This window comes from Carcharhinus amblyrhynchos, chromosome 5 (genome assembly GCF_965287045.1).
Source record: "Carcharhinus amblyrhynchos chromosome 5, sCarAmb.v2.hapA, whole genome shotgun sequence".
NCBI classification, from domain to species: Eukaryota; Metazoa; Chordata; class Chondrichthyes; order Carcharhiniformes; family Carcharhinidae; genus Carcharhinus; species Carcharhinus amblyrhynchos.
In genome coordinates, this window is record NC_137328.1 from 30642221 (window position 1) to 30656904 (window position 14684).

Genomic DNA, 14684 nt, shown 5'->3' on the forward strand with positions numbered 1-14684 from the left:
TGAATACATTCTGATTGAATTTCTTGGAGTGACAGAGCCCCATTGTGGAATGTGATGTGTGTGGAATTGGTTTCTACTGGACCCTCTGTTACTTAAAAGACTTTGTGTAGAATAGTTCAAGCCCTTCAGTATTTGAAGCTATGATGGTTCAGTTGAAACTTGTTTCATGCTTTCTAAATATAAGAACACCAACCCAAACTCAAGAGATCCTTCAAAGTCACAAGTATATTTTGAAAGAATAAGATTTTTTTAAGTTTATTTACTTGTGTCACAAGTAGGCTTACATTAACATTGCAATGAAGTTACAGTGAAAATCCCCTAATCACCACACTCTGGCGCTTGTTCGGGTACATTGAGGGAGTATTTAGCATGGCCAATGCATCTGACCAGCACGTCTTTTGGACTATGGGAGGAAACCAAAGCACCCAGGGGAAACCCATGCAGACTCGGAAAATGTGCAGACTTTGCACAGACAGTGACCCAAGTCAGGAATCAAATTCGGGTCCCAGGCACTGTGAGGCAGCAGTGCTAACGACTAATGTGGCAGCCTTCACTGTACAAAACTCAGAGTTTATAGTTATTGTGTGTTGAGTGAAAAGCTCTGAAGTCCCAAGAGCTGATGAGTTAGGAGACCATTACCTTTAGCCATGGGAGAGAGTTTTGAATTTGGAGTGGAAGTTCCAGGAGATTGTATTTTTTGTAATACCAATGTTTTCTGATTTTGTGGCAGATCTTGCCTTTTGGGTTGGATTCCTGACATCAGAGTCATACTATGTTGGGAACTCACTTGGGCATCTCTTCTGAATTGGCCAAATAGTGACCAGAGGGCACGCTCGCCTTCCGAGCTGGGACAGCTGGTGGGCGGTCAAAGCTAGAGGAGTATTAGGAGGCACCTCAAGTTGAAGGAGATAAAGCCTGCAGTTCAGAGACGAGAGGGTGAATCAATTTAAAACTTTTAAATAAAAAATGGATTCAGCAGCTGTGCCACCATCGAGAAGATGAGCCCCTCCATGTGGATGCTTATAGATTTGGCTGATGCCTGGCAGGTGGGGAGGGCCTCAAAACTTCCAGGAACACTGGCTTCTCAGTCTGCAGCTCAGAGGCTTCTTTCCTGCACCCTCCATCAGTCAGTAGGTCAAATGGAAACTTCTAGTTGATCCTGATCATAGCCATTAAGTATCATTAATTGTTTACCCTCCACTTGCACATGATTAGCTTTCGGGCAACGATTTAGTTTCCAGGAAAATGGTCCAGGGTGGCATGGTGATAGCAACTCAACACACTGGTCTGCAGCACAAGGTTTCATGTTCTCCCATTGCTATCTTTTTCCCTGTTATAAACGGCACGCTTCCAGCTGTGATGATAGATGATAAGACATGCAGCAAATCAAATCTGTGGGGATGGGGTAGCTTCAACAAGGTACACTTTTGCTGATGGCTGAAGACACCAATTTTTGAGAGGCAAATTCTCACAAATATAACATAGAACAGAGAGCATGGTATAGCACAGGAACAGGCCCATCGGCCCATGATATAATGCTGAACATAACGCCCAATTAAACTAATCCCATCTGCCAATCCTTGGTTCATATCCCTCTATTTCTTGCATATTCATGTGCTTATCTAAAAGCCCGTTAAACACTCCTGTCGTATCTGCCTGCATCACGACCCCTGGCAGTGCGTTCCAGACACTTACCACTCTGTAAAAAACTTGCTCCTCACATCTCCTTTGAACTTTCCCCCTCTCACCTTAAGCGCATGCCCCCTAGTATTTGACACTTCAATTCTGGGAAAAAGATTCTGATTGTCAACCCTATCTATTCCTCTCATTATGATATTATAGACTTCCGCTCAGCCACCACTGCTCCAGAGAAAACAACCCTAGTTTGTCCAGCATCTTCTTATAGTTCACACTCTCTAATGGTTTGAAATGGTCGCTACGAGAGGACACAGATTTAAGGTGCGGGGAGGGAGGTTCAGAAGTGATGTTAGGGGTAAGTTTTTCACTCAGAGGGTGGTGAGTGAATGGAATCGGCTGCCGTCAGTGGTGGTGGAGGCGAACTCGCTGGGGTCTTTTAAAAGACTTCTGGATGAGTATATGGGGTTTAATGAGATTGAGGGTTATAGATAGGTCTGTAGGTTGGTAGGTGATGTGGTCGGCGCAACTTGTGGGCCGAAGGGCCTGTTTGTGCTGTAGTGTTCTATGTTCTATGTTCTATGTTCTAATCCATGCAGCATCCTGGTAAACTTCTTCTGCACCCTCTCCAAAGCCTCCACATTCTTCCTGTAATGTCGCGACCAGAACTGAAGGCAATACTCTAAAGTGCAGCCTAACCAAAGTTTATAAAGCTCCAACATGACATCCTGACTCTTTTTCTCAAGTGTAGTGTTAAAATGCAGAGGTTGATCCCCTTTTGAGAAGCCTTGCCAAATTCCCCAAAAGATGAAAACCTTGCTTCGTAATCTGTTAAAAGTGTTTGGTAGAGTGTGGGAACTGTTCTTCATTAACATTTAGAGATTCATTAACAGAAGTACATGACACTCGCTTTAAGTGGACAATTAACAAGTTATTTATTTAACCAACCAGGAACTTTAACTAAGAAAGTAACATTTTGTAAGATACTTCTGGGACGCTGTTCAAATAAGTACAAGGTTCATTCACTACCCCAAAAAAGAGAAAAATTTAGTCACTCTCAAAAAATATACAACCAGCTGTCTTAGCAGTGGAAAAACCTTTGGTGTTCTTCTGTCGACTCCACTATCTGTAAGCTCTTTCCGATTTTGGTACCTTTCATTAGATAGATGGAGAATTCACTAAAGAGATATTCTTAGCCAGCAGGGAGCCATTCTTGCCCTCTCTAGGTGTTTAGAGATGGCTGTTCAATTGAACTAACTGAACTGTAGGCAGTTCAGTTCCTCTTTATAAATATGATGATCTAATCAACTTTCTTACACCAGGATTGGTCTGATTTTGCCAACAGCAGCAAATTCAAATTTGATAGGTTCCTGATTGCTGAGTATCTTCTTTCAACTGATCAGCTGTCAAAATTCAAAAGCCTGCAAAACCTGTTACCAAGGCAACCTTTTATATCCATAACATCTTCCAAAATCATTTCATTTGACATGTGGTCACTTTTCTCAGCAGGCAAATTGCACACGGCAAGATCCCACCAACAGCCATGAGGTAAAGGAACTGACCAATTATTTTGGTGCACTAATTGAGAGATAAACATTATGCAGAGTGAGGGAATACTCCTTTGCAATGCTTTGAAATGGTGTTATTCAAATTTGAATCTTGTTCTGTCTACCTGAGACGTAGGCAATGCCTTAACTGAAAGGCAGCATTTCAGACAGCTCAGCACGCTCCCAGAACTGCACCAAAGTGCCAGTTTAGATTGTGAGTGCCCAGGTTTCTGGCAACTCAATTCTCAGCCTTCTGACTTGAAGGTGAGGCATGGGAGCACTGACGTGAAGAAGGAGATGCTCTTTGGATGATAATCAAGATGTTATAGCGGTCACCAAAACTGGATATTCTCAATCTTGAAGAAATCTGGCGTGATTAATTTCTTGGCAGAAAACAAATTTGTTAAACACTGCTTATTTATGATCAAGCCTGATTTCAGACAGTCTGCACTTGGGAAAATTTGCCCTGGCAATCAATGAAAGAGAGACTGGGAGAGTTTTCATTGCTAGAGTAAAGAAACATATTTCACTGTCTAATTTTTCCCTGGTTTAGACAACCATTTCAGTTGCCGTGTAGTTGCACTTCTCAATATACTTTAATCTATGACAAAGGACACTTATACAAAGCAGCAGTCCTCCCGGAAACACCAAGCACCGGGAGTTCAATTCATACATTCAGGGCCTCTTTGGTATTAAATATCAGTCTCTCATTATGCAAACTGTGAAGGCCAGCTTGAAACCTCATTATAAATGATGGAGGATTCGTGTCCATGCCGCACACATGGAAATAAATTTAATTTCACTCTTTGTCTTTTAATAATTAATATTTTTCCAGATTTTTTATTACTAGCTGTGACTGAGAAAACTTGTCACCATTTTGCGTGTCTCTAAATTTGTCAGCTGATATTTACCAAATGTCAGGGATGTTTGCAGATGAACATTCTCAAAATATCATCACAGATTGGAGCTCATTATTTTTTGAAGGGGAATGTACTGTGTAAATTTAATTCTGTTTGCAAAGAGCTGCACCTACTTCACATTTTGTTGATATGTGAACTCCTCCTGCATGACATCAGAACAACACGTTCACGGGGAAGACTAACCAGTATCCCGGAGACATGAACTTCTGTCATAACATTTATCTATTGTAAAAATTAAAGTACTTGTATGTGGAAAATAAACAACGGGGGTGATTCTCCTAAAAAGATTCTAAGTGCCAAGTCTTGTGAAAACATCGCTGCCCCGGCAACTCCTCCACCCCCCACCACTGGCCTCCTGGACCAAGTAAGAAGTCTCACAGCACCAGGTTAATGTCCAACAAGTTTATCTGATAGTAAACCCACAAGCTTTCTGAATGCTGTTCCTTCGTCAGGTGAGTCACCTGACACCCACTCACCTGACGAAGGAACAGTGTTTCCGAAAGCTTGTGTGACTTTAAGCTGGTGTTGTGAGACTTCTTACTGTGTTTACCCCAGTCCAACGCCGGCATCTCCACATGGTCACTCCTTGACCAAACCAGGCTAGCTCCGATGTCTTTCACCACCCCCCCATCCCTCCAGCCCCAATTTCCCTGATGCACACCCCCCACCACACCACCCCCTCCACCAGTCCTTATGTATCCTTCCCCCAGCAGTCCCAACCCCCCTCCCAATGCACCCAGATGGCCAGCACCAGTTACCCGCTTCCTTTCTTCTGCCACCGATCCTACTGCAGAGAAGCAGCAGGACCCCCCACTGATCGCTCCCCGTAGGCCCTGCTCACCCAATAGGCCCTGCCCGAGGTCTAGTGGGTAGTGCTAACCTGTCCTGTGGGCAGTACCAATCTGCCCCTTGGGCAGTGTCGGGGGTCAGGATGGCACTGCCCAGTAGCACCCCCCTTCCTTGCCCCCAACCTTCTGGGGTGGCCTCCATTGCCTCTGTTCTCTCCAGCAAGTTAGGCCATCACTTCCCTATTGGGGGAGGGGGAGAGAGCGAAGCAACACTAGGGGGTCTGGAAACTTCAGTCTCAAGCTCACTAATTGGATGTAAACAGGAATTTAAATATGGAAATCAGCGCAAAGCTGGTTATGCAAAAAATCTTCATCTGGGAAACACATGAAGTCCGTGGCGCCCAGTGGGGAGCCCGTTAAGTGGCTTCCGCTGATGTCTCCTGGCCTCTGCTGTCACCCCCAACATACTAATTTCATCATTATTCCAGGAAATTCATCAGGAGAGATGTTTTAATAACAGAGTTGTCGTGATGGGAGACTTCAATTTCCCAAACATCGACTGGAAATTCCCTAGGGTAAGGAGTTTGGATGGGGAGGAGTTTGTTAGGTGTGTTCAGGAAGGTTTCCTGACGCAGTATGTGGACAAGCCTACAAGGGGAGAGGCTGTACTTGACCTGGTACTGGCAAATGAAACAGGGCAGGTGATGGATCTTTCGGTAGGAGAGCATCTTGGATATGGTGACCATAATTCTATCTCCTTCACAATTGCGTTGGAACGAGATAGGATCAGGCAGGCTAGGAAGGTGTTTGTCTGGGGTAAGGGGAGATACGAAGAAGTCAGGAAGTTACTTGGACAAATAAACTGGAAGGAGGCGTTCTTAGGGAAAAGTACCGAAGGAAGGTGGCAGATATTCAAGGAATGTGTGTCTGGAGCTCTGAATGACAACGTTCCGATGAGACGAGGGGGTTTTGGTGGGTCGAGGGAACCGTGGTGCACAAAGGATGTGTTGAACCTAGTCAGGAAGAAAAGGAAGGTGTACAAGAGGTTCAGGGAATTAGGAGATGTTAAAGATCTTGAGGAGTATAAGGACTGTAGGAGGGAACTTAAAAGGGAAATTAGGAGAGCCAGAAGGGGTCATGAGAAGACCTTGGCGGGTAAGATTAAGGAGAATCCCAAGGCCTTCTATAAATATGTGAAAGGTAAAAGGATGAGAAGAGAAGGGATAGGACCTATAAAAGGTGAGGGGGGAAAGGTTTGTGTGGAACCAGAAGAAATGGCGGAGGTGCTTAACGAGTACTTCGCCTCAGTATTCACGGTGGAAGCCGATCTGGGAGATTTTGTTATGGATTTGCAGCAGATGGAAAGGATTGAGTACGTGAATATTAAGGAGGAGGATGTGTTGGAACTTTTGAATTCTATCAAGGTAGATAAGTCGCCGGGACCAGATGGGATGTACCCCAGGATACTGTGGGAGGCGAGGGAAGAGATTGCAGAGCCCCTGGCGATGATCTTTGCGTCGTCAATGGAGACGGGAGAGGTTCCAGAGGATTGGAGGATTGCGGATGTAGTTCCTATTTTTAAGAAAGGGAACAGAGATAGCCCGGGAAATTACCGACCGGTGAGTCTGACCTCAGTGGTTGGTAAGCTGATGGAGAGGCTTCTGAGGGACAAGATTTACGAACATTTGGAGAGGTTTGACATGATCAGGAATAGTCAGCATGGATTTGTCAAGGGCAGGTCGTGCCTTACAAGCCTAGTTGAGTTCTTCGATAATGTGACTGAACACATTGACGAAGGAAGTGCCGTGGACGTAGTGTACATGGACTTCAGCAAGGCGTTTGATAAGGTCCCCCATGCAAGACTTCTTGAGAAGGTGAGAGGGCATGGGATCCAAGGGCCTTTGGCCTTGTGGATCCAGAACTGGCTTGCCTGCAGAAGGCAGAGAGTGGTTGTGGATGGGGCTTTTTCTGAATGGAGGTCAGTCACCAGCGGAGTGCCTCAAGGATCTGTTCTGGGACCCTTGTTGTTTGTCATTTTCATAAATGACCTGGATGAGGAAGTGGAGGGATGGGTAAGTAAGTTCGCTGATGACACGAAGGTCGGTGGTGTTGTGGATGATCTGGAAGGATGGCAAAAGCTGCAGCAGGACATAGATAGGATGCAGGACTGGGCGGAGAAGTGGCAGATGGACTTCAACGCGGATAAATGTGTAGTCGTCCATTTTGGCAGAACCAACGGGATGAACGAGTACACTATCAAGGGCAGAAGTCTGAGTAGTGTTGAGGAGCAGAAGGATCTTGGGGTCCGGGTCCACAGGACTCTTAAATCGGCCTCGCAGGTGGAGGAGGTGGTCAAGAAGGCGTATGGTGTACTGGCCTTCATTAATCGAGGGATTGAGTTTAGGAGTCGGGAGGTAATGCTGGAACTTTATAAGACCCTTGTCAGGCCTCATTTGGAGTATTGTGCGCAGTTCTGGTCGCCTCACTATAGGAAGGATGTAGAAGCTATTGAAAGGGTGCAGAGGAGATTTACAAGGATGTTGCCTGGACTGGGAGGCATGCCTTATGAAGTTAGGTTGAGGGAGCTGGGACTCTTTTCCCTGGAGAGACGAAGGTTGAGAGGCGACCTGATAGAAGTTTACAAAATGTTGAGAGGAATAGATAGGGTGGACTCTCAGAGGCTATTTCCCCGGTTTGAAATGGTCGCCACGAGAGGACACAGATTTAAGGTGCGGGGAGGGAGGTTCAGAAGTGATGTTAGGGGTAAGTTTTTCACTCAGAGGGTGGTGAGTGAATGGAATCGGCTGCCGTCAGTGGTGGTGGAAGCGAACTCGCTGGGGTCTTTTAAAAGACTTCTGGATGAGTATATGGGGTTTAATGAGATTGAGGGTTATAGATAGGTCTTTAGGTTGGTAGGTGATGATGTGATCGGCGCAACTTGTGGGCCGAAGGGCCTGTTTGTGCTGTAGTGTTCTATGTTCTATGTTCTATGAAGCTGATAATGTTTCCCCAGAAAGTGGTGGTGATATTCTGGAGGTTTCTCATGACCTTGTCTGTGGATTCCCTTTCCCTGTGGTCGACTCTAAACATGCCCCCATCTGAGCTGAGGCCTTCATTGGGACAGTTCTGGTAAGCTTTGGGGTGCTTTTGTCCCTTTTAAGGGCCAAGCTGTCACATCGCTGAGATTCTTCTGCCTGGTCCTGGGAGGCTCCCTCTTGATGACGATAGAGCTTAGCTACAGGCTTGCAGCCTCAGTTAAAAGAACCCATGCACAGAAAGCTGGGATAGAAGAAGTTGCACAGACCCAAACTCCATTCCAACTGGGACACTTCTCCACTCATAATTCTATGTCTCATAATTCCGATATTTATTCATTACAGGTGGCGGCTCCAGCAGGTGTCTTTGAAATCTTGGACAGGCTGGGATTCTCTGAGTTTGAGGACCCAGAATCTACACCAATGTGCAGGATGCGCTACAGATGGCAACAGCAGCAAGGTTACAAGGTCCCGACCTTCGGGGATATGATTTAATAATTTGGAATTGAACAAAGTAACAATCAATTTTTATTGTCTTTCCAAATTGCAATATCTTTCAGCTGCCCACTTTCATTACAGGGAACTATTGAATTAAAGTCAAATAGTGTGGCAGGAGTAGGAGGGGTTGTTAATTCAGATTACTTAAGCGAGAAGGTTAATAATTGGTTTTCTGTACACATTCCTAGATGCACCCATAATCCGGATGTCAATCAATTACGTAGCTTAAAAAGTCATGGGTATTTGGGTGTAAGTGAATTCTGCGCGGATGTACAATACATCCAGGTATCCTTGATCTTTTATGTCTGTCCATCAAACCCTCTATTCAACTGAATCTCGGTCCATAGGACTGACCGTGTCTACCTCTTAAATGCAAGTATCCTCCAACTGACCATACTCAGGAAGGAGTTTCTCAACATTGACAGATGTTCAGGCATAGCAGGAAAGAAAGTAACTTTTCTGCTCCTTGAGTAACAGTCTTTCTTCGCTTGGTCCTCACTGAGACCCACTCCATATTTTGTTTCTTTCAATGCATTAACAAAGTCACATTAAAAATCCAAAAGCTTCCCAGTTGCAGGTTACTAAACATGTCCCTGACACACATGAATGATATTGAAATGAGTTGAAATATATTCTTTAAGTCTCCAAGAAGAGATATGTAGTATGGATTCAGTCTTTCATTGGGCCACAATTGTTCATGGCGATTATGTTCATTTAAAGTTTCAGCACATTCTAATGAGATTGAGCAGATACTTTAATTCAATTTAATATGACTAAGTACATTTTGACGTATTATACAGTTATCATAGAAACAAAGAATCCCTACTGTGCAGAAGGGGACTATTCAGCCCATTGCGTCTTCACTGACCACAATTTGACCCAGGCCCTATCCCCATACTCCCATGCATTTACCCTAGCTAGTCCCCCTGACACCTAGGGGCATTTTAGCATGGCCAATGGCTAACCCACACATCTTTAAACTGTGGGAGGAAACCAGAGCACCCGGGTGAAACTCATCCAGACACGGGGAGAATGTGCAAACCCCACACAGTGACCAAAGCCAGGAATCAAACCCAGATCCCTGGCGCTGTGAGGCAGTAGTGCTAACCACTGTGCCACCTTGGCACCCTAAGGCATGGTATAATACTTTCTCACATAAACACAGAGGTACTAAACTCTTCCCAGTGTTTTTAACTTTCATTTACATCCATCATGATATACTATGCCAGCTATATTCATCGCATCCAATTAAATGCTCTGAAATGAGGCTGATTGATATTGACATTACCCTCAATATGTATAGAATTACTTCACTATTATAGTGAAGGCAACACCCATTTAAAATAAATATGTAGCACCTTTGCTAAAATGGTGGACTTATTTTAAAACAGCATTTGGAGACTTCAGAATATTCAAAGATAAAGATACATAGCACACTTATACTATTGACTGAAAACAACCACAAAAGAGGCGGAGGAGACAGAGAGAAATAAAGGGTGATATATAGAAGGAAATTTGGATAGGTGGAGAGGGAAGGAGGATGACAGAAAAAAAGGAGAAAGAGTGAAAGAGGAAGGAAAAAATATGGAAGGATCAAGGAAGGGAGCAATAGTGATGGGTAACAGAGGGAAGGAAGGAGAAGGTAAAGAAGGCAGGAAGAAGAGAAGGGGAAGCAAAAGCTATCAGAAAAAGGCAATAACAAAGAATTGCAAGGTGTTGGGATAAAATTGCAATTCTTTTTTCCTAATTTGCATTTATTGTTTCACAAATAGCATTTCAGTCAGATAATCTTAACTAGTTGTAGCAGTTACATTTTCCCTTTTGTAATTTTACCTTTTGCAAATTGCTGTTTTGTGTGCATCATATTTTCTCTCTAAAGAATGTGGATGATTGACCAGTAAGCAACACTAGGAGGAATGAAAGCTTGTTGGGTTTACAGTGACCTAAGTTAATGTATGCTGAACTTTTCAATGTAAAAAATGCTTTACATGGGGGCTAAGCCTAAGTACTTAAAATTTATTGTGTACAGAAGACTTGTCTAGTTAACCTGTTAAAAGACTTGAAATGTGTTTAGCGAGTCAGGTGGTTTAGTAGTGGAAAATATTAAAATTGGCAGAGGTCAAAATTAGTTTTAAATGATGTCTGAATGCGTTGTGCAATATTTTCAACTCAATTGTATCACTACATCAAAAAGTATGCAAGGAATGCTTCCTACTCCTTCCTTTATTAGGTTCACCCTATCTCTTGAGTCTTGGCATGATTAGTCAAGCTAAGTGTGAAGCATTCCTGGTACCTGTGGACTCTACACTCATTAGGCAGCCAAGTTGACAGAGAAGTGCCCAGGACATAAAAGATTCCATTCGAAGAAGGTCAGAGAATTCTTCTGATGCTCCGGCTGTTCTGGGGAAATTTCAAGACGTGGCCAATTGTGTCCTAAGACAATTCAAAACTCGCAAGGCAAATATCTCTGTGCAAAAGATGTAACAAATTTATTTAACATGAAACATGAAAACACAAGACAATACAAATGTATAGCTGACCGGAGTCTCATGAAGAGTAATACAGCTCTAAAGACAGAGCTACAGAACCTCTCCGGAAGAATTGAGTTATGGAGTCAAGTACACATCAGTTATGCTTTTTCATAATCAATAATTCCGCCTTCCATTAACTTAGAATCAATTTCCATTTAACAGTTATACATCAATACAAATCTTCGTCAAATACCTCTGCCAATCATAAAAATATTTAATAGCATGGTGATATCTTATTCGTCCAATTGATTCCAGACATAGCCCTCCCCTCTTGGCACTAACTACATCCCTGTCACCAGGTAACGGCAGACGCTATCGCAAAGTCAAAATGGATGTTCCTACCGGTTCACTACCAAGTTGAATAGACATGTATTCCTGAACTTGGGTTCATATCTATTGTGTGTCTGGGCAATGAATACGTTTATTCACAATGTGTTCCGTCTAAGAATGCCACTTGATAAAACTTCCTGACTGACCCGTTTCCAGACCTTTGGTTTTAAACTATTGACTTCAATCGCCATGCCTTTCAGTAACTTAGCTTGACCAGACTGAATAATGCATTTGAAATAGTTAAAATATCAGCAGATATATTTTAAAATCATAATTATTTGTTTGACTCAATTACTGCATCCACAAATTTGCAAGCTGTGTTAGCTTGCCCAATAATCAATTAACTCTTTACTGATTCCTTGTCCTCTGAAAGACTGCATTCTGCTTGTAAATCTCATTAGCTAGTTAGAAATCCCCTTCATGTATCCCTCAAGCAACATCACTCAAAAAAATGATCTGGTTAATAACTCTTGCTGTTTGCGGATCTTGTGTGCTCTATTTCCTATATATTTTTGCTTTTTTTTTCATAGGATGTGATCTATCTCTAATTGTGTCACTGATTTCAGAAAGCATTTATGGTTCATTAAAATGGTTCATAACATTGTACCTCATGTATATGCCTCATGTTTCTGTTATAGATTGGGGGGTGCAATCAAATTAGAATGGGAAATGATAACTTACAGGAGCAGGTCTTTTGCTACTAGTGTGAATGAGAAGGTGGACTTTAGGATGGGTGGGCAATCTCACCATAGCATGATGCAGAAATTGATTCAAGTGGGGGAAGTGGAAAAAACATGTGATAGTAATAGGGCTATTCAGCTCTAGACATTATTACAGCCTTGGTACAAAGATGGAAACAGGAGCTGAATTCAAAAGATGAGGTGAGAGTAATGCTCTTGATATCAAGGCAGCAGTTGACAGAGGGAGGCATCAGGGAGCCGTGGCAAAATTTAAATAAATAGGAATGGAAAAAGCTTTCCACTGGTTGGATTATTACCTTGCACAAAGGAAAATGGTTACGGTTATTGGACACTGATCATTTCAACCCCAGGACATCACTGTGGCAGCTCCTGAGAGAACTGTCTTTTGTCCAACCATCTTCACCTGCTTCATCAATAACCCTTCTGCCATCATACGGGTCATTGAGTAATACAGTAAGAAACAGGACCTTTGGCCCAACCGGTCCATGTTGACCGTGGTGCCCTCCCAGCTAATTCCAGTTGCTCACATTTGGCCCATATCCCCCTAATCTTTTCCCATCCATGTACTTATCCAAATGCTTTTTAAGTGTTGTAGAGAACATTTTAAATGTTGCTATTGAACCTGCCACAACCACTTTCTCTGGCAGCTCATTCCATATACAAACCATCATTGGCATGAGGAAGCTAATTGGCACACGGTCAAAAAGATTAAGGAGGTAAATGTGTGGCTGAAAGATTGGTGTGGGAGGAATGGGTTTGAATTTATGAGACATTGGCACCAGTTTTGGGGAAGAGGGGACCTGTTCCAATGGGATGATCTTCATCTGAATCGTGCTGGGACTAGAGCCCTGGTGAATCATATAACTAGGGCTGTAGATAGGGCTTTAAACTAAATAGTGGAGGGGGAGGGTTCAGTTGTAGGGAGAATTAGAAAATCAAAGTTAAAGGAGAACGTGGAAGTGGAGGTTAATAGAGCTGAGGGCTCAGGAGAGGTTAGTAAAGTTTCCAGACCATGTAATAGAACAGAGAATACAGAAGGTGGCAGGAATCTAACTTCAGACAGAGCAAAAAAGATGATAAGTATGTGAAGGGAGGTAGTCAATGCAGGACTGAGGGCGTTGTACTTAAATGCGTGCAGGATACGGAACAAGATAAATGAGCTTATTGCGCACATTGAAATTGGCTGATCTAATGTTGTGGGCATCACAGAGACGTGGCTGCAAGAGGATCAGGACTGGGATCTAAATGTCCAAGGATATGTGTCCTATCAGGAGGAGTGGCAAATGGGCAAAGGGGGAGGGGTTGCATTGTTAATAAGGAATGAAGTTAAATCGATAGCAAGAAGCAATATAGGATCAAAAGGCATAGAATCTCTGTGATAGAGTTGAGGAATCGCAAAGGTAAAGAGACCCTGATGGGAGTTACGTACAGGCCATCTAGCAGTAGTCAGGATGTGGGACAGAAAATAAATCAGGAGATAGAAAAGACATATAAAAAAGGCAATATTACAATAATCATGGGGAACTTCAATATGCAGGTGGACTGGGAAAATCAGGTACATAGTAGATCCAAAAAAAGGAATTTGTAAAATGTCTAAGAGATGGTTTTTTGGAGCAGCTTGTGACAGAGCCTACTAGGGAACTGGCAATTCTGGATTTGGTGATGTGTAATGAGGCAGAATTGATAAGGGAACTTAAGGTGAAGGAACCCTGAGGGGCAGTGACCACAATATGATCAAATTTACCCTGCAGTTTGAGAGGGAGACGCTGGAATCAGACATAACGGTATTACAATTAAATAAAGGTAATTCCAAAGACATGAAAGAGGAGCTGGTCAGAGTTGATTGGAAAGGAAGCCTAGCAGGGAAGGCAGTGGAAGAGCAATGGCAGGAGCTTTTTTTGAGAGTTATTCAGGAGGCAAAGCAGAAATTCATCCTAAGGAGGAGGAAAAATGCTAAGGGGAGGACAAGGCATCCATGGCTGATGAGGGAAGTCAAGGACAGCATAAAAGCAGAAGAAAAAGCATACAAAGTGGCAAGGATTAGTGGGAAACCAGAGGATTGGGAAGCCTTTAAAAGCGTGCAGAGGGCAACTAAAAAAGCAATAAGGGGGGAGAAGATGAAATATGAATGTAAGCTAGTTAGTAATATAAAAGAAGATAGGAAGAGTTTTTTTCCCAATATATAACAAGTATGAGAGAGGCAAAAATAGCCATTGGACCATTGGAAAATGAGGCTGGAGAAGTAATCATAGAAAACAAAGCAATGGCAGAGGAACTGAATAGTTATTTTGCATCAGTCTACATGGTGGAAGGTACCAGTGGGATGCCAAAGCTCCAGGAGAGTCAGGGGGCACACAGGTGAGCGTAGTGGTCATCACTAAGAAGATTCTGGGGAAACGGAAAGGTCTGAAGGTAGATAGATCAACTGGACCGGATGGACTACACCCCAGGGTTCTAAAAGAGATAGCTGAGGAAATTATGGAGACATTGGTGGCAATCTTTCAGGAATCACTGGAGGCAGGAAGGGTCCCAAAGGATTGGAAGGGAGTTAATGTAATGCCGCTGTTTAAGAGAGGGAGGCAGCAGATGGGAAATTACAGGCTGGTTAGCCTGATTTCAGTCACTGGCAAGATTTGAGAGTCCATTATTAAAGATGAGATTGCAGAGTATTTGGAAGTGCATGAAAAAGTAGGACTGAG

The 14684-nt window shown here is 43.2% G+C and overlaps 1 protein-coding gene across 4 annotated transcripts in view; it reads left to right on the forward strand.

Annotated features, from left to right (window-relative positions):
* Nucleotides 1-11895, forward strand: part of LOC145342936 (paladin-like) — a 144402-nt gene extending 132507 nt beyond the window's left edge. For 3 of the 4 annotated variants that reach the window (XM_080188568.1, XM_080188569.1, XM_080188572.1), the window contains 2 exons: nt 8271-8439; nt 10654-11895. In XM_080188568.1, the coding sequence (XP_080044694.1) occupies nt 8271-8420 (150 nt within the window). In that variant the 3' untranslated portion in view covers nt 8421-8439; nt 10654-11895. Of the gene's footprint in view, nt 1-8270; nt 8636-10653 lie in introns of those variants that run through there. The other variant, XM_080188571.1, reaches the window with a different exon arrangement.
* Nucleotides 11896-14684: the final 2789 nt, after the last annotated feature.